Source organism: Zeugodacus cucurbitae, chromosome X (assembly GCF_028554725.1).
Source record: "Zeugodacus cucurbitae isolate PBARC_wt_2022May chromosome X, idZeuCucr1.2, whole genome shotgun sequence".
Classification (NCBI taxonomy): domain Eukaryota; kingdom Metazoa; phylum Arthropoda; class Insecta; order Diptera; family Tephritidae; genus Zeugodacus; species Zeugodacus cucurbitae.
Window position 1 is genome coordinate 27,921,016 of NC_071672.1, and position 20,794 is coordinate 27,941,809.

Here is a 20,794-nt window from a genome sequence, read left to right on the forward strand (position 1 = left end):
GCTTAGGCCCATGTGCTCGATAGGGCTTAGGTACTGAGATTGTGTAGGCCAATCTAGCGTACTAATGTTATTGTCATGGAGCCAATTGCGAGTATCCCTTGCTGTGAGGTTGGGATCATTGCCCTGTTGGAAGACAATGTCTGACCGATTTTCAGCTAAATGTCGCTTCAGGTTCATAAGCGTCCATCTGATCTCAAATGATTTATGTTAGTTCATATGGGAAAGGGTACCTTAAATACCAACCAAAAAGAGTATTCAATTGGATTTGTATTTGACTGCGTATGTAAGACGGAACGAAAGAAGAAATGGCTAATCAACGAAAGCGTGAACAATTTCGTGAGTCACTGTATATGCATTTAACGTGCGTGAATGAGCGACGCGAGTATGACAACTGAGCTGGTAGCGCGCAAGCCAAACGTCAAATGTAGCCGAGCATGGCAGAGTACAAACGCAAAGCATACCAATGATAAAAGGTTAGTCCACTTCATAACTTGGTGTGTATCGGACGCATGTGTCGTATTCTCTACCTCCGCAATTGAAAAGTTCGTCTAGAGTTGAGTTGTGCTATCAACCACTTCAATGTGTGTTTCGTGTTCAAAAACAAACAAGTTTGACAAAATTGGAAACGAAGATTCACGAAATAAGAGTTCTATGTAATAAATGCAAGCGTTTTTGTGTAATATTTTTTTTGTGCTGATCAACAGTTTAAAACGTATAACGGTCATTTGATGTGACACACAACTAATCCATATAGCCCACAAAGCCGGTTTAAGCAAACAAATTTCAGCAATAATACGTACTAATTAAAAGGATATGCAGTATTGCTTAATTAAATTAATTCCAAGCGAGCGCATTAATGTGTAAGCGATTGTGTTTGTGCATACAAATGCACTTTCAATTCATGGGCATGTGCATTTTAGCAGCAACTGGCGCAGTAAACAACTTGCATAGTTTGCTTGAAAGTATGTACATAAATATTGTTTTGTGTGCGTGTGTGTGTTGCATGCACAAATTGAAATAGGCGGATATATGTTGCTACATACATACAGAAATATACGTGCTAATGTAAACAAAGCAAATCGGTGCGCATAAATGCTCTGACGCAGCTGTTGTAGCGGCGATAAGCGGCAGCAATTGCATTTTCTCGCCCTAAATTCGCACAAGCGCCATCCACAAATACACATAAATAATTAAAAGAAATTACGGACAAAGTAACTCACGAAACGCCGGAAGTGCATTTACGCGTGCGTAACTGTGTGTATTTGTCGCGCGTGTGTGTGTGTTATTGCAGTGCAGTGTGCATGTAAACGCCGATACAAATTTGGTGCAAGTAGTGCTACAGATAGAATTTTATTTACAAACAGCAAGTTTAGTGCTTGACGGCAAACAAAAAAGAAATACCAAATATGAAATATACGTACATACATACATACATTACCTACATACAAATACTGATTATTGTTGCATAATGTCTGAACTCTACTTGCGTCTGCAGATGCGTATAGTGTGGCGCTATGTACATTTGTATGTTTATGTACATTTGTTGAAACGCATACAGGCATGTACGTCATGTATACATATGTATGTACGTATGTATGTATATAGTTTTTGTTCTAATGTTCAGCGCCCGAATTGGCATATGAATTCATTATTTGGAATTTGTGTTATTAGCATCGAATTTATTTATATAGCTTTAACAACACAAACTGATCTAGCTTGTTCCTCGAATGCAAAACATATTAAAACATATTTAATCGTGTAAACAGAGCGAACTCATGCTTAAATTAGAAAGTTAAGTCAAATGTTTATAACTCAGTGCGCACAACAGCTAGGATAAGCAATTTATTAAAAATGTTTATACAGTGAAGAATTTGAGCCCTCTGACAACAGCGTGTTTTCCATGTAAAAAGTGTAATAAAATCATAACAAATAAATTTCAACTAATGCAGTTAACTTATTTTTTAACATGTATATACAGTAAATTAGTAACTAAACGTTTTGCACTCGCTTAGCTATTGGTAAGTCCACCGCTTCAATCAAACATTGCTTAAATGTGCCGTGACCTTGATTCAACTAAGTTGGCACTTAACCTTTTTCGGTGTTGTTGTTTTGTTAATTGCTGTTTATGTGCCGTAAAGCAAGTAAATATCTATTAAAAGAGTGTAAAATTTTAGTTGAATAACGGCACATAAGCGTTTCAAATACTAATAACAAGTAAAAGCGAAAGGGCCACAAAAAGAGTTTTATTTTTAAATCAACCGAACCAACAACAGCTCTATTTCAGCAACATAACTCCCTGTTTAAAAAATACTAAACAGTCTGGATTTCCGGATTATGGTGGATACTGCAATTTTATTGCCTACTCGCCGCAGTTGGTGGAATATAACTGTTTAAAAAATTAAAAACTTTTAAAATATACAGTTGAACTTCCATAGCTCGAAGTTCTTCATAACTCGAACTCTTGAATTGGTAATGTAAGTCAAATTTCATACAAATTACCTTCTATAAATCGAAGTCTTTCTAACTTGAAGATTGTTTGTGGATTATGGAGTTTCGAGTTATGGAAGTTCAACTGTATTTAAAAAATTATATTTTTTTGTATTTAATGAATTTTAATTCGTTCCAAACAAACCGCATAGTTAAGATAGCTTTCAGATCAACAAATAACATATTTAATTGCAGTCGGCTTTTGGTAAGCAATGCTTGTAGCCGAGCGTGTCTTTGTCCTTGCAAAAAAATTCATTGATTTACAGATTGGAGTCCACTTAATAATAATATAATATATTGTAGGTCCCTTCCGCTCGTTTACTCGTTCTTACAAAATATAAATAAGTCAATAAAGCGTCAAAATGAATACAATAATCCCCGCTTAAGTGCCCCTTCTTAACATGTAAGAGTTTTGAGACACTTAAGCGGGAAAGGCACTTAAATGAATCCCTCTTAAGTGCCAAGCATGTTATCAAATACTTCGTTCTAATATTTTTTCTTTTAGAATGAAAGTCACATTTATTTCTTATTAATAAGGAAAATAACTTTTTATTAACAATAAATATGAAAAAAATAAATTATTAAACAATGTTTATATATTCTTTTTGACAATACTCTGTGCATTCAATGTAAAAAATATTAAAAGGGACTTAAAAGAGGAAAATTGCAAACAATTTTGTATTTCTGGCTTAAATATTATAGGCATTTAAGCGGGAAAGGCACTTTAGCGAAGACACTTAATGAGGGAATTCTATATGTAAATTTAGAGAAAAACAACGATGCCGCAAAATATGGTCACTTAGGCGGGAAAGGCACTTTAACGGGTGCACTTAAGTGGGATCACCGTATGTATTTCAAATGAAATAATTACAGTTGTTTAATTCGGATAGAAGCTTAAAGCCCCTGTAGCTAGAGCTCCTTTTATTTTGTGAAAGAATAATTGTATTATAATTTTCCATATAAGAAAAAAGAAAAACGCATATATTAAGATATTTGGGGACAATAATTGGTTACTTAAAGCTGGGAAACTTTTTTATTTTTACTCTAATATTGCTATACGCATTAGAAAATATTTAACTTATTAGGAAAAACTAATTGACACACTTCCATATGCATGTTTCACTTGTTATTTTACTTTACTAACTTGCATCCCATATGTATTACTATTTGTTTTCTGTCATTTATACTCTGTGAATGTGAACAAATAAATGCTCATGAACAAAGCTACCACATTTTGAAGTTACACAGCATTATTGCTTACGGCTGCATTCCATTATATGTATGTACATATTCACAAATAATTATACATATGTAAGTGCTCATTATATTCGATTAGATCATGTTAGCACTTATGTATACATAGTACGCCCAAAAAATAGTTTTAATGAGTATATAATATTATTGTTAGATTAGGTTAAAAAGGCTGACCTTCGCGACAAGTTTCGCCATGTATCCTACTTGGAAGCACAACGGACTCATATCATGCCAGTAGACTCCTAAGTATAGTACTTAGGAAATATTATTGTTGCTGTCAGAGGACAAGGAATTCTACGATTATTCTGATTTACATTACATAGTTTAACTTGTTTTACTAACTAAAAGAATAACTCTTAATTATAAACATACAAACTGATGCTAAATTTCTTCAAGAAGTATAGGACCACCGTTACATTTAACATAATATCAAAATATGTACATACATATGTGCATGTGTCTATAGGATATGTATATAGCTCTTTGTGGATATAAAAGTCGACATTTTTAAAGCTACAGAATTTATATTTAATTAAAATACAGTAAAAATATTGGTGGACATTCTTTTATAAGTTCGTAATGTGTGTGATTCTTTCTTACTTTTTTTGTTTTCGAAGCAAATTTCCTGCCACGACGTTTACAAAGTCGCGTATGATTTTGTTTATTTACATACTTCTTAAGGCAAAAAATTGTCTTATCAGCCTATAGACGCCTACCAAATGCCCAATAGATTTTATTCACACGATTTTTCATGACAGATAGGTCAGATTTTGATCAAGCTATTTTACATGAGAGGTAGACCCGCTATTTATCAAAAGATTTTTCACGACAGATATGTAGGTCCAATTTTTATCAAACGATTTTTCATGGCATATAGATCCTTGGACTTTTGTCAATGCCTGTCGGTGTACCACTCATATTTGTTATTTTTTTCGAATGCTGATCGAAAAAGGGACCGAACGCAGGTGCCACGTAAGTTACAGGGAACGTTTAAGAAACCAAAACCGTATTAATGTTTAATAATAAAAATTATTGAAAATATTAACTGTTAAATGTTGTATGTAACTAATTGGAAATTCACGCTGCTCTAGAAATTCTTACTGTAATTCTTAAGTTCATGCGCGACAAAAAAAATAAATGGCAGAAAACAGGTAACTGATGCCATTTTTAAATGTTTTTTTATTATTAGAATATTATACTTGCAGGGATGAAGCTAGCAGAAACATATGATAGAAAATTAAGTAAATTTTTCTAACATTAATAACGATAAAAGTGATACGAAAATAAAAAAAACGATAAGAGTGCCGAGTGAAAATCGCCAATAGCAACAAATTAACGATGTTCACCCCAACAAAACTCAAACAATAAATTTGCAACAAAACCAGCGAGAGGCATGGCAGGATACAACGAATTTTGTCAAGACATATCTCAAAGTAACCACAAAGTAAAACAAAATCAAAACAAAAAGCGAAATAAGTGCTCGCATGCATATTTCCAAAAATATCATTTGAGTGAGCCCAAAGAAAAAATATGCGAAACTTTGCACAGCAGCGCTTGCAACGAGTTGGTAGCTACAACGAAAGTGGGCATTCCAGCCTCTACTATAATTCCGTTTGAACTTGCGTATCTGATATTGAAACGGCGTGAAAAAGAACGTGAGGAGACAGCATTGGGAACGCAGTCGACTGCCGCCGCCTACGAAATCGGGAAACAGCCAAATTTTCTGCATGCCACCAAGAATGCTTATGATTTATTCGCGGCCAAAATGCTGCAACTTTCCAATGTCGCTATTGATACTAAATACAAATACAACAAACGAAGGCGTACACATATGAAAACGAACGTATTGGCTGATGACTGTGTAAGCAATTGCGAAACTCCATGTAGCCGACAAAAGCCACGACAACAGCCGAGGTCAAAGCAAATTAGTGCGCCAGGGCAATCAGCAACCAACAACTTCCAACACTGGCCAAATATTGTTGGCGCTGCGACAACTTCACCAGCAACTAAGTTGCTAGCAGCGCCAGCAATTACAATGCATGCCACCAACGTTGCTGAAATGTCGACTGCAGTCTTGCGGTCAGACGTTAGTACCTGCATGTGTTCTGACACGATCACAAGAACAACTGCGAGTGGTGAGTTCGCCTCCTCCTCCCCTCTGAGGAGCGAAGTATTTTTAGTTGCAACACCCAAATCAAGTAGCAGCCAGCATACTAGAATGCCATCAACTATAAAGTCAATTGGTAAGCCAATTACAATAACAAAAACAATCAAAACCGGCGTATTAAGCTTAGTACGAAATGCATTTTTAATGGTTGGTTTATTATTAACGGTATTGACACTGCAACGTGTGAGCGGACAGTACCTTTTATCGATAGCTACAACTACAGCGGCTGCGACAACAACCACAACAGAAGCAACTACAACAAGAAGCATGTTTGCTATTGTAGCAGCAAAACGTGCAGGCTTAACAACAACAAATCCTGTGAGTTCTGCATATGATAAATCAATGTACGATATAAATCAAATAGATAATTATAATGATAGGCAAGCGAGTTATCAAAGTGAACCACACAGAAAAAAACCAAAAACAAAAAAACAGAGTGAACAAACACAACACAGTGAGCAAACGCTGTTGCCACAAACTCAATGGCCAGTAACTGATTTTGACGCGCACTCGTCCAATCGGTGGCAAAATCCGGTGGGCGTTTTGTCAAGTGCCGCTACAAACACCAAATACAAATTTACGCCGCGCAGTTATGAAGCCGAAGATCAATCGTACACCGGCAGTTGGCGTACAACTATCCAGTGCAACAAATCATTTACACACGCTCCAACGAGTACAAGTACAACGAGTCGATCTCCAATCCACGAAAGTAATCAACGCAGCTATTTCAGCTACTTGTCTACAGCAATGCCAAAACTACAAAGCGCGCATGAGCACAACAATAGTCTGATACCATTTAGTAAACATATTTATAACCAATCGAAAAAAAGAAAATTATTTAATGTGGCACAAGCCGGAGGGCGCCAACAGCAATTAGCAACTTTGCAACGTAGCAGGCGAAGTGCAGTCGGTTCCATTGTTACACAAAGCCAAAGTAACAATTCAAAATTGCACTTCACTAGCAATATAAATACTGAATACCAGCAACAACACAATTTTAATAAACGCACTTTCCAGGATCAGCTTTTTACAGCATCAGCTGTTGCTGACGAAAGCACCGATAGCACTGCAGCTGTTGGTATTGATAACAATTCAAATATCAGCACCAATAGTTACGCCATTAAACACTCGAATGGGTTTAAGGACTCAAGTCGGAACAAGGAGCATAATATAAATGACCAAAAGCTGCTTAAATTGGTAATGGACGGGTTGGGTCTACAACAATTACCGAATATGAAAAAAGTGAGTATACAGCACATGTTTTGTAAGATTAATCTTAATATATACTTATTGTCACAACTTCAATATTGTTGGTTTTTTTAATTTTATAGTTGGAAAAGCGAAAAAAAATTAAATTTTAATAAACATACACATACGTATTGTAAATATTGCTGATTTGTTAGCTTTTTAAAGGGTTACATCTAGTTAGGAACACTAAAAAATGAGGTTTTTCAAACTTTTTTCTGAGAAAATTTGTAAATTTATTTTTCTAAGAATTTGTACTCATTTTATGGTAACTTTGAAGAAGCTGCTACAGCAGATCACCAGGAATCCCTCTCAAAACAGACGTTTTGCATTGTCCACTTTATCTCTGAAGTGAATCAACTGAAATGAAAACAAAAAAATTAAATTTCGTTAAAGTAATGTGTACTCTTGTACTTAATCGAAGGAATACGCAAGCCACTTTTTTACAAAATGTCGTCTTTAAAAAAATCGTGACTGACTTGAAATTATCAGAGTGTTTCATTGAATACATATACATGAAATAAATTTAGTCGATTTTTTGAAAAATAAATCAAATCAAAACATTTCGTTGATTTCCCGTTGATCTTTGCTTAATTTTTTTTAATATATATATTATACAATCATAAATTTCATTTAAGCAATTCAGCATATAAAAGATACATATTTCAATAGTATTTTGTGATATTTGTATTTAAAAATTCCGAAAACTCAGCCGTTGGTAGCTCATTTCCCATGAAATGTCCAAAAATATACATACATATGCACTTGCCGTGGGTAGCATAACTCATTATTGGTTCATCCAAAATCAATAAACTAAAAGAATTCGATAGCAAATGGATAAATCTAGTTAATGATGGACGGAACTCTCAAAACGTCTATCTCTTAGAATTTTACGCGGATTGATATTTGGTGGAGAATATTTTAAACATATTGCACAATTTATTAAGATACATTTTTTTTTAATTTTTTGAAACCCACCTCACACTTTGTCGATCAACGAGTTTTTGTGAAATTTCTACATACAACTCGTATAAGAGCACGATATTTTCACGAAGAGCTACGTACATACTTAATGATGTTGGCTTTGCCGACTCATTCAAAACGTATTCTTAAGAACAATATGACTGTAGGTAGGGGACATACAAAGGATGCGGAAACTCCAATAAATGTGCATATGACGCAGAACACAAGCGCAAAGAAATCAAGTATACATTTTAGTGCCATAAAAATGCCATTACCTTTTGTTGATGCTAGCCGTTTATCTTTTGATGTTGGTCAGTCAACTAATTCATGTAGATAAGAGAGAATGTTTTTCGTACTGGAAGCCATAAAATTTATGCAAACGCATGCATATTTGACATATACATACGTATGTATGTATATGCACGTATAGGAATGTGTCTGTGTACGTGTATATTCGTACAACTGTCAACATGTGTTTACTCCGAATAAATATGGACAAATATTCGTCTGTATGATATGTATATGTGTCAGGCAACAAAAGATGAGTGTGTGAAAGTATAGTTACTTATATATTCATATCTGAGATAGCCCTAAACCAACGTAGAACTCTATCGTTAGGAGACGACACCGGTTCTCAATCCCAACACAGCTACCTCTTTTATCTTGTCTACTTACATATGTCCCACAAAGTCACCCCTAATCGGTAACGAAGCGCACTCGCAATTTGCAAGGTTCAAAGACGTGGATATATTTTTTAGGTATCGGTGAAACTATATAATGTTGCTAAGGCTTACATATCATATAGCTAACACAAATAATATCTAACTACCTACACAGTACAATTTACACCGGATGTTTGAAACGCCTTATATCAGGTATATGGAGGCTGGAGGAAGTATTGTCCCGATTATTATAAGAAAAGTGTGGGAAACAATCTTTAATTAGTCTGCAAGTCCTACTTAATTCCAGGACTGCTGAAACGAATATAACACAAAAGGGAACTGCCACTACATAAGCAACAGTTAGGTTCAAGTCCGCCTGCTGTTAGAAAACATGTTCAACATAACCTTTGTATGGGAGGTTGGCGTGCTTATTATTCGATTTCCACTATTTTCATGGTGTATGATGGAATACGTAAGGGAAACGACTGCAGAAAGTTTGTTTTGTTTAGCTTTATTGGTTTGCGAGATATATAGTATAAATCTTCCAGACAAAAATTACATTAAAATATGCCCCTTCCTAGTTCGATCCTTTGTACCAAATTTTACTTTATTACTTTAATAACTTTACTTATGCTTAGTTATAACACTTTATGTTTTTTCGATTTCAACCCTTCGAAAGCAACCCTCTAACGGTCCTAAGGAATATTTTTGCCAAGTTTCGTCAAGATATCTTATCATACCCTGATCAGGGTATATTAAGTTTGTCACGAAGTTTGTAACACCCAGAAGGAAGCGTCGGAGGTCCTATAAACTGTATATATAAATGATCAGTATGTTGAACTGAGTCGATTTAGCCATGTCCGTCTTTCTGTCTGTCCGTCCGTCTGTCTGTCTGTATATATACGAACTAGTCCTTCAGTTTTTAAGATATCGTTTTGAAATTTTGCAGATATTATTTTCTCTTCAAGAAACTGCTCATTTGTCGGAACTGCCGATATCGGACCACTATATCATATAGCTGCCATACAAACTGAACGATCGGAATCAAGGGCTTGTATGGAAAACTTCCGTATTTTACTACATATCTTCGCGAAATTTGGTGTGAGTTATTGCTCATAGAAATAATTTAATCTCCGAAAAAATTGTTCAGATCAGTTAGTAAATGTTACTAAAAGAAATGCACCTGTGAAGGATATATTACCTTCGGTACAGCCGAAGTTAACGTTTTTTCTTGTTTTTTACTCATGTTACAGCTTGCACGGACGGACTTTGATCACTTTGGTATATACACTCTATATACTCTATATCTAACTCTTTTGGTTTTAGGTGTTACAAACAACTGTTATGTGAACAAAACTATAATATTCTCTTAGCAACTTTTGTTGCGAGAGTATAAAAACGTTATTTCTATATACATACATACGAGTACATATGTATGTGTGTATGTACAAAATTCACATTACTTTCTAGTGCAAATCTTAAATGGAATTGGAATATGAGTATGTATGTACTATATCCATACAGATATGGCTGCATATGTACAAGTATATGTGTATAAACACTTTCACATGTATTTTTTAACACAAATGATGTATGCAAAGGAATAATTGTACATTAAGTTGATGCTTTCACACAGTGGAAAGAATTGGTGAAAAAATGAAGAAAACCTGACACCACGTTTTCGCAGGACCTACGCGCTCTGAAGCTCAAAACTGTATGGTATATACGGTATCCGACAAAATTATAGATACCCCACCACATTTTTTGCTATTATTTGAATATTTCTTGATTTGAATTTGCCATAAAGTGTTATCAAATGCCGTCAAGTTTTTGGAAAATACTAATTTGGAGTAATGGGAGCATGCTTTAATTAAAAAATTTGAAAGACAGTCAAAAAGTTTGACGAAAGAGTCATGAGAGGCATCCAAGGCACCATTAAGTTCGGTGGAGAAAATCTATCAAATCTGGTATTAATCGAAGGCAAATGACGGGAGAGTCCTACGGAGTGATGCTGAGTACATATTTAGAGCCCTCAGCACAAAAAATGGACTTAGAAGATAACTCTATATACCAGCAGGACAATGAGCCCAAACATACGGATTACGAAAGAAAGTTTCGATTAAAAATTGATAGAGCTCCAACTGTGGCCTGCCAAAACCTCTGAGTTAAATCCATTTAAGTATTTATAACAATATTTGAATGATAAGCTCGTCCTATATTCTTGTCGTCCCAATAATTGAGACATTTTAAATAGAATGAAGGACTCCTGGTAAAACATACCACAATCAATTTTTCTGTACTTGGTAGACAGCATGTATCAAAGTCTTTTGGCCGTAACCTTATAATATATAGGGGTATCCATACTTTTGTCGTTATTAAATATTTGTCTTTTTCAGATAATCGCGTGTTTTGCAACAAATAGTTGAAATGTACAATATTTAAACTTATTTCATTTCCCATAAGCAAAATAGAAATACAATCGAAGCGATAAATTTCACTGCTTAAAAGATATAATCATTTTTGTGTTTACATTCATAGGGTATACATAATTTTGTCGGACACTGTAAATCCACGGTCCACCAAATCATTAAACAAAATGCTTTTGCTGTCCAGTGAAACCTCACTTGGACGGACACTAACTGTTGAGTGACTTTTGTCCAAGAGAGGTGTCCGCCTAAAAGAGAGTCATTTGTTCCAAAAATTTAACTTGGTGAATGAAAAAATGTCCCATCAAGGAAGGTGTCCACTAGGAGAGGTTTCGCTGTATTTTGTATTATATAATTAAAATACAACTGAGTTAATTAAAATCACGTATGAGTTTATAACCTACATACATATGAATAAAGTCCCAATGTAAATGTGTGTGTTTATGTTTCTTGGAATTGCCAGAAAACATGTAAAGAAAGTCGCTCACATTCATTCAGAACGATTCAACAACACAAACCCTTTGAAGTTAAGGTTTGATTGAATGGTGTGAAATTGAGAGTTGACTCACGGACTGATCATAAAGGAGAACGCTGCGGGGAAAGCTTTTGTAAATAATGCCAAGTTATGCACTATAAATCTTGTGATATAATGAAGTTCTTGCCGACCGGATCAACTTGATGCATAGTTATGGATATCAAATAAACGTAAGGAAGATCGGGTGCTGTTGAAGATTTTATGCTTTCGCAATTCTTAGCACTAAAGAAAACGTCCTGCATTTTTTGGGATTTTTTAGAATTATTTTCAACGACCAATAAGTATTTCGTCATTTCGGTATTTCGGTAATTCGGCTTTATTCTTCGCATAAAGTTATTGCCTCGACTGTTCCAACTTGTGTAACTTTATCTCAAACCAATAAAGGAAACAACGTTAAACATCTAGACAAGCATATACAGAGGTAGTAAAAATTATTTACACATCGAACGTTTTTTATAAATTTCACAGAAAAAGCTTTTCCCTATTGTTGTTGTTATTGTAATGCAATAAAACGATTTGTTGTTATTCTATTCCTAAGCGAACGAAGTTAGTTTGGTAAGAATAGCTGGAGATATGACAGAGAAATTGACAAATGAGCTCGCAGTAGTCAAAAGTATTTACACAATTTCTTTTTGCGACAAAAGTATTTACACACAACTTAAAGTTCTTTAATGCTCAGCCTAAGTTAATATTCTAAGGTGCTAAATTCGGAATTGGTTATACCGCCTTTGGCGACAATAACAGCATACTATCTGGTTCGAATTAACTCAACCCAATTGTGCGCCGAGTTATGTGTCAATTTAGACCAAATTTCGGAAATTTCGGCGTTTTTGGTCATTATATCAATTGACCTCTGATATTTAACGATAACCCAAACATTTTCAATAAAATTTAGCTCGGTGCTCTGCGGAGGCCAACTTGATTTGCTTCACTTAAAAGTTTTGTATGCAACGATCCTTATGATATGGATCATTGACGTGTTGTAAAATCCTGTCAATTGTTGGAAAATGCCGATTGACCAGTACAACGTCATGGTCATGTGAATTGTGGTATATCAGAATTGATTTAGTATTCCTAAATTAGTACCAAATCTCCAAAACTGTAGTAAGGAAAACTTCCACAAAATATCATCATGTCACTTCTGACTCAGTTTAGCGACTGACCTGCATATTTCTTATTCTCATGTGGTAAATGCATAACGCGATCACTAAACATGCCTTGGAACTGAAGTTCAGCCTTATCTGTCCACTACAGGCTTTAGGATACAATTTAAGGCAAATGACAGGCATATCGCTTTTTGGTTTCAGAAATATTGACCATTTTATGGACAACGTAGGTGATTATTAATTTTTATATTTAAAAGCAGTGTTAGTTTCTTGCTCAAACCAAATCCAAGACTAAAGGCTATTTGCGGTATGTAAATACTTTTGACTACTGCGAGTAATCAAAAACCTGCGTCAACAAAAACAACAAGAAAAAGATTTTTCTGTGAAATTTGGGAAAAACGTTCGATGTGTAAAAAATTTTGAACACCTCTGTATATATTTTAGTTCCAATAAATTTCTACGATTGGTGGTGATTCGATATTTCTGTAATTTGCCTTATTCTTCGCAATAAAGCTATTGCCTTAACTGTTTCAACTGCCATATGTCACTAAACAAAGCTTTGTGTAGCTTATCTCAAACCAATAAAGGAAAACAACGTTAAATAAGTTGACGAGCATATATTTTAGTTTCAATAAATTTATATGATTATGTAGACGACCAATAACACATAACAATAGCATAGCAAATTAGCTACTTAACTAGGCATTAGCATTCGCTAACTGCTTCCAAATATAATTTCAAGCAACAACTTATACTAGTCATTTTACAATTATTAGGTAATTAAAATTGCAATTATGTAAATTAACATTTTAAGTGAGTGCGTGTTTCCCCTTAATATACATACGTATTCTACGCTTAAGTATTTGGTTGCATATAAACAAGTGCAATTGTATAAAAACGCGCAGATTTAAGCACATGCTTAGCCATATACATATATACAAGTAGCTATATACATAGGTATGTAGGTATACAAATTGGAGTTAGAAAGCCTGTTTTATGCATGCGCATACGAAAACTTAAAATAATCACATAACTACGTCAAGATGTTTTTCACACGAACCTTGTGTCGAATTTCTAAAAAACCCCCTTTTATTTTGAGAGTGAAATAATTTCTCAATTCTTCTAAATAATTGCTAACAACCACGTTGCCACTACGTGTGCGTTTTTTGGGAAATATCGCAATTTGTGCCGAGTCATCATTGCTAATGCGAGTATGATATAATCTACAAAAAAAGTCATACGCCACACACAAACAACTAAGGAGGCGCTAAGTTCGGGTGCAGCTGAATATTTTTTCCCCAAAACTCGTCACTGCTAGTTGAAGGACAGTTGCTATTTCAAATAAGGGGGTGATCCCATATGATGGGCTCAAAAACGATTTTTATATTTTTTTCATAAATTGCTTTCTTAAAATGTATATAATACGGTAGTAAAGTGATTTTTAAAAATTCGTAATCGTTTTAAAGATACAGCATTTAGAAGAAGAAACTGTTCGAAGCGCTGAGTTAGCAGTTGGAAATTTGAACGCGTCATTCTCAAAACTTTGTTTCAAAATTTCCTCCATAGCATATCAAAAACGACTTGACCGAATGACTTGATATTTGTAGGGTGCACTCAGCACCTGTAAACGGTATGTAGACTATTATAAAATATCACAAAATTCTCAAAATTTCGATTAAAAAAAAATCGCAATAATTCTAATATTTTTCTTTCAAATGTCTACCAAAAGTCTAATTTTTTGTATATTCATTTGGTAATAGTCCATTTCATGTATTTTAGCATACAGATTACGCCCCTAATTTTTTTAGTTTCCGATAAGCCAATTAACAGGAATCGAAAGAAAGTGTGATCCAATTTTTCGATGTGGGGGTATTCAGAATGCTGTAACTTCTGTACTTACACAATACTTTTGGCTTAAAAATTATATTAATACTGTCGAAATATATGTTAATAAATGATAATAAATTTACGGCTCTATCTATTTACTGGACGTAGAAAAAAATTCTAAATAATCCATAAAAACAGGCCGGTACATGGTAAAGTTAAAGTTATTTCATCTACTCACAGAAAGCCATGCGGAAGTGCGGCAATCTTAATATTTGGATATGGTGATTATGTGATTTTTCCACTGTGACTCAGCTGAATTCGTTTTGTGACTTAGCTGATGACAGATTGTTAGTGCTCCATATTTTCTCAATCAAACACACAAAATATGTATGTACATAGTACGAAGTTACATTAATATGTCAATCTTAATGTTTACTGACAGACTGACATACTAAAACGAATTCTTCTCATCATTGTGATAATTTATTTTCTATATCTATCTCGAAAATAGTGAAAATGAAATATATTTTAAATGTAAATTAGTTTTACATAGTTTTTAAATATTTGACTCTTCTTCGTAAATATTTGGTTATATCGGATTTATTTATTTTTATTTTTTTGGTAATATTTGTATCTTCTTCGTAAATATTTGTTTTCGGATTTATTTCAATAAATCATTGGCTTTTCTATATTTGGTCGTTGGTTTAAGAGAACATATTTTCTTGACCAAATGACTACTCAGTCACAAATTTTGTCGCCATTATTCATCAGTTAACCAAGGTATAATACCTATAATTGAAACGGCGATGTTCCGATAAACTAAATGGAAATGAGACGCCAATTTAAGATTTGAGGTATTTCATTAGCCTTCGCCATAATATTTTTTTTTTCGATTTCGAATTGCTTACATATACATATGTATGAACTTTGTATGCTTGTGGCTAAAGCGGTAAAACAGGTGATGCGACTATTGCGTACGAAACCATTTACACAGTCCAAACAATAAGTATAGCGTACAGCCTAAGTAACTCTTCTATAAAGCTTAATATTTCATATGAATATTTTTATGTGATCCACCTAGAGATTTATATTATTGCTGCAGCCGACGGGTCATTATTCACTTTCTAGATTTATTTGCTGCTTAACGCTACTGTTCATCAACTTTTGGATAACTATTTTTTCCATCAATTACGAGTACATGCATCCACTTTCATAAAACGCATATGGACTTCGATAAATTCCCCTTCTCAGTTTGTACACTGTACTTATTTCAAGTACTGTACATTCCGAAGATGTAAGCAATTAGCATGTAGCGTTTAATAACATTCAAAAGAAAAACAAAAACACAAAAGGAAATACCACAATTTTAAAATAGCGAGAAGATTTTTATTGTTGATTATAGAATGTGTGTGGAATACAGTGAAAACAAATTTTTTAATCGATGTTTATGATCATTCGATTCGTATGATGATGTGCAATGTGCGTTTGTATCTACATAGGTGGCATCTATTACTACATATGTTCACATTAAGAATGAATTATTTAATTTTACTTTTCGTATAGAGTGTGTATAGTCTGGAGTGCTTAGTAATTAATAGTAAGAGAACTCAAAAATATCAATTTTTTCGAAGTTTTTGTAAATTTCTCTTATGATCTGATTTAATAAAAAAAGTAAGGAATGGTTAAGTGCGGGTGTAACCAATTATTTTATACTCTCTATTACAATATACAGACTGTTTCCTGGAATTGAAAACACAGTCTACTTAAAACAATGTAGAATGCTTATTATAAACAAAGTATATGTTTTGAATATGCATTGCATTTGAATATATTAATTCAGTTCTAATCCAAACTAGTGCGTAATCGGAAAAATTCATCACAATTCACAATATGTAGTTAAGAGCATGATTAACATTTTGCGTACAAAGTTTACAGATAATTACAACGACGTTAGGCAATATTAAGCTTGCAAGGTTGTATTGGAAGCGGAGATGTGTCATAATAATTTAAAAAATAATGATACCTGTCTGACAAGTACAATTCTATAAGATATGCAAGATGTAGTGATTTTATCGGCATTATTATGTTTACTTACTTATGGTATATACCAGAGAACTGCAAAAATCACTATTTTCTTGATTTACTCATACGCGAACTTTTTCATTCAACTCAACTCACTGAAAAAAATAGAGTGATGAGTAAAAATCAACTCAATTTGCCGTACACAGCTTTCTTTGGATTTTGAGTCCTCGATTCAAAATTTCTCACTCAATTCAACTCACTGAACAAAAGTCAGCGTTCAATAAAATGAGCCTGTGTTGACGAAAGCATCATTCGGTTCAATTTGAGTTGATCGATTATGAGTAAACAATTAGCGACAAGACGACACGATGTGAGCGTTACGACTGCATGTACCGTAACAATTTCTATGCAGTTTGTTGTTGTAGCTTGTCTTGTTCTTCTTCTCACATTTCATTTGTGCAGAAAAAGTGCCGCTTGCTGCGCGCATGAGTAAAATCATACGAGTTGATTTTTGCGAGTTGAGTGTTGTTCTTGTTCAAAACAATGATTGTTGAACCGAATGAGCAAGCGCCCGAAATCATTATATTGAACACGAGCCGAACAAACTCGGAGTGAAACAAAAAATCGCACAAACACGAGTGAATTTAAAATCAACAACGAAAATGTGAGCGCAGGCAAGTTTTCATTCAGCAAATGCCGTTCTCTGGTATATACAATGTACATACATGCATGTAATTATGTGTATTTGTGGTTAATTGCCATTATTCATTCATAACACTGTACAACACTCGACTGGACCAAACTAATTGTTACCGGGAGATTGAGTCATAGGTAAAAAAGGTGTATTATTCGATTATTATTGTAAACAATTTCATCACAGGGATTTTTGTCGAAGTATTGTAAAAGCAATCATTCTCTCGTCAAATAGAACTTATATAAAAAGACAAGCCTAAAATAAATGACGATGTTTAAAACTGGGATTATTTTTACCGTTTTAGGTTAACATTAGTCAACATGAATATGTGACCAAGTATCGGGAATATTTGCGACGCGTGCATGAACGTAAGCGACGTGAACTATCTGAATTGCCATATACTTTAGGAAATAAATCTGAATGGGAATTAGAAAAGGTGCCGCTACATATAGTAAGCATTGCTCCGAATGTCACGGAATACGGAACTTATACGCGTCGAAAACGAAACATACAAGATTTCTTGGAAGATTTCCACCCCAACAAAGATGGCGAAACTGTTACTGACAACTTCTTGTTGCCACGCAAGCAGCGAAACAATGACGGCAAAGCGCGCCAAAAACAAAAGGGCAGAACAACTATGATTCTGCATTTTGCGCTGGAGAAAAACGCTGCGCAATTGCAAGCCGGCGATGTCGAAGAAGCCAACATACGACTTATGTTAATACACAGCTCAGCTTTGGCAGTCAAGTCTAATAAGAAAAAGCAGAAATCCAAAAATCGGCCATGTGGCAGCAAAAGCGGAGAGAAAAGTAGTAGAGGACATTCTAACGCCACGGCGGTCAATAATAAGCAGTTGCATATTTTGACTTTGAAGGTATATCAACGCTTGGCACATGGTAAGCGCGTGTGGCTCGATAGCAGTAAAGTAAACATCGAGCTAGATCAGAGTCACACAGATGATACGCACAGCCAATGGCTGCAATTCGATGTAACAAAAGCTGTGGAGACGTGGTTGCGCGAGCAGCGCTCCAATCTGGGCTTGGAGGTGCAGTGTGACAATTGCCAACGTGTTGGTGTACGCATACTAAACGACATGTCATCGCCAACCAATGCCGACGATACAGACGCCGACGATGCACAATTAATGCCGATTTTGAATATAATTGGTCGACTTGGCGTGTCCTACAAGGAGATCAGATCCAACAAACATTCCAATTCCGCTGAGGCGACACATCACCATCACAATGTGGCCACATTCTCTAATGGCCGACAACGGCCCAAGGGAGCAATTGATAAACATGCCTGTCACAAGGCCAATCAACGATGCTGTCGGCACACAATGGAGGTGGTATTCAAGGAAATCAAAGGTTTTGAATTCATAATACAGCCAAAGGTATTCGATGCTGGGTACTGTCATGGCCGTTGTCCGCCGCGTTATAATCCCGCCCACCATCACGCCATGCTGCAGAGCCTCATATGGAAGCAAAATCGCGAGCGCGCACCACGTCCCTGTTGTGCGCCTTCGAAACTAGTCGAACTTGAAGTATTACATGTGGACGAGAAAGACAGTGAAAAACTGAAGATCTCCACGTGGACTGACATGCGTGTGGTTGAGTGTGCCTGTTCATGAATATAGCACAGCCACCACAGCGATGCCGTTTCTGCTATTCCAATAGCAATAACTGTCTATTGGCCAGTAAGACTACAATTGTGTGATAGCGGAATGAGTTCTATAGTATTTAATATCAATTATTTATTTATACACTACATATACACATACATATACGGACATATGTCCAGCCACTATAAACGGGCTTAATATTTATTCATATAGTACACAGAATCGAGTAATCATACATATATACACTTACATATGTATATATTATATTTAACAATTTTTTATGCATAAGTTGTTTTTACATTGTCTAAGTTTTCACCTTAAGCTGATTGCACAGTGTGCTAACGTGCTTTATACTTTTACTTTTCCATATACTTTTCTATACATGTATGTATGTAAATTGCCGTTGCCGAAATACCGTTCTTATTTGTTGATATACAAATGTGATAAGTCCAAAAACAAAACAATATTAATATACATATGTACATATGAACGCCTTTAACATATAATAAAAATTTGACACCAGTTTTTTGCCCGCCTAAAAATTAAATTAAAAGAAACTCTTTAGGCACGTTAGCACACCATGTCAACGTTATGTAAATGTACATTAAGTGTATGTGTGTCTGTGCCTTTATAGTTAATAAACGCCAAAAGTCATGACCGTTGTTAAGCCAAATAAACAGCTTGAAATGAGCATACATAATCTCAATTGACAATATGAAAATTTCAGTGTGTGTGGATTTATGCTTGTAAGAAATAAAATATTTAGTTTTACTCACATACATACATATGTAATTCTTGATTTCGTGCTCCAAACGACATATACATTTTTATTCTCAGGGTGATACTAAAAAATGTTAAAGATATTTGTATCACATATTTTGTCTATTTTTTATACAACGGCAAAAGCTAATAAAATAATAAAATAAAAGTATAAAATTTTACGCAAGAATTTTCATTTGTTGAAATTGCATTTTATTTTGAAGATTAGCAGAAATACACAACTACCAACTCCCCTGCCGCAATACAACAAGAATTCACATGGTAAGTATAACAGTTGATTGTTAATCGAGTAGCCGGCAATGCGAAGGGCAAAAACTGGCTTTTTTCAATTATAATCTTAATGTATTAAATTAATTTGGGTGTGCGAAAAGTCTATTTTGGGTATATTGCATTAAAGGATTACATATAATAAGAAGCTCTCAAAAATTAGGTTTTCCAAATATTTTTCCTGAGAAAGCTTTTAAATTTATTACTCTAAGAATTTTTATACTCTCGCAACAAAGTTGCTAGAGAGTATAATAGTTTTGTTCACATAACGGTTGTTTGTAACACCCAAAACTAAACGAGTTAGATATAGGGTTATATGATCAGGGAAGAGTGGAGTTCAAATCCGAATGTCTGTCTGTCCGTCCGCCCGTCTGTCTGTGCAAGCTGTAACTTGAGTAAAAATTAAGATATCTTAATGAAACTTGGCACACTCGGACCACTGCCACGCCCACAAAATGGCGAAAACCGAAAACACATAAAGTGCCATAACTAAGCCATAAATAAAGCTATGGAAATAAAATTGAAATTGAATTGAGTATGAAGGATCGCACTATGAAGGGGCATATTTGGATGTAATTTTTTTGTGGAGGTGGGCGTGGCCCCGCCCCCAAATAGGTTTTTTGTAGATGTCTGGGAAACCAATAGAGCAATATAAACCAAACTTTCTGCAGTCGTTTTTTTAAGCCAATTCCTAATACAGTCCAAAAATTAAAGAAATCGGATAATAACCACGCCCAC

At 34.7% G+C, this 20,794-nt stretch overlaps 1 protein-coding gene across 6 annotated transcripts; it reads left to right on the forward strand.

Annotated features, from left to right (window-relative positions):
* Nucleotides 1-461: 461 nt before the first annotated feature.
* Nucleotides 462-19,540, forward strand: LOC105219481 (uncharacterized). Of its 6 annotated transcripts, XM_054235374.1 has the most exons (4): nucleotides 462-653; nucleotides 1,692-2,018; nucleotides 4,947-7,150; nucleotides 17,693-19,540. In XM_054235374.1, exons 3-4 carry the CDS (start codon nucleotides 5,135-5,137, stop codon nucleotides 19,016-19,018), a joined length of 3,342 nt encoding a protein of 1,113 aa, XP_054091349.1. In that variant the 5' UTR covers nucleotides 462-653; nucleotides 1,692-2,018; nucleotides 4,947-5,134; the 3' UTR covers nucleotides 19,019-19,540. The 6 variants fall into 6 exon arrangements, with proteins under 6 accessions (XP_054091349.1, XP_028900924.1, XP_028900923.1 ...); XM_029045091.2 differs by lacking the exon at nucleotides 1,692-2,018 and having other exon boundaries at nucleotides 462-962; XM_029045090.2 differs by lacking the exon at nucleotides 1,692-2,018 and having other exon boundaries at nucleotides 4,931-7,150.
* The last annotated feature ends 1,254 nt before the right edge of the window (nucleotides 19,541-20,794 follow it).

Excerpts from the sequence above, each read along its gene's own strand:
- LOC105219481 (XM_029045091.2), top strand. The coding sequence starts at position 5,135 with ATGGCAGGATACAACGAATTTTGTCAAGACATATCTCAAAGTAACCAC. Across the intron at positions 7,151-17,692 it reads AATTACCGAATATGAAAAAA|GTTAACATTAGTCAACATGA; the intron begins GTGAGTATACAG and ends TTACCGTTTTAG.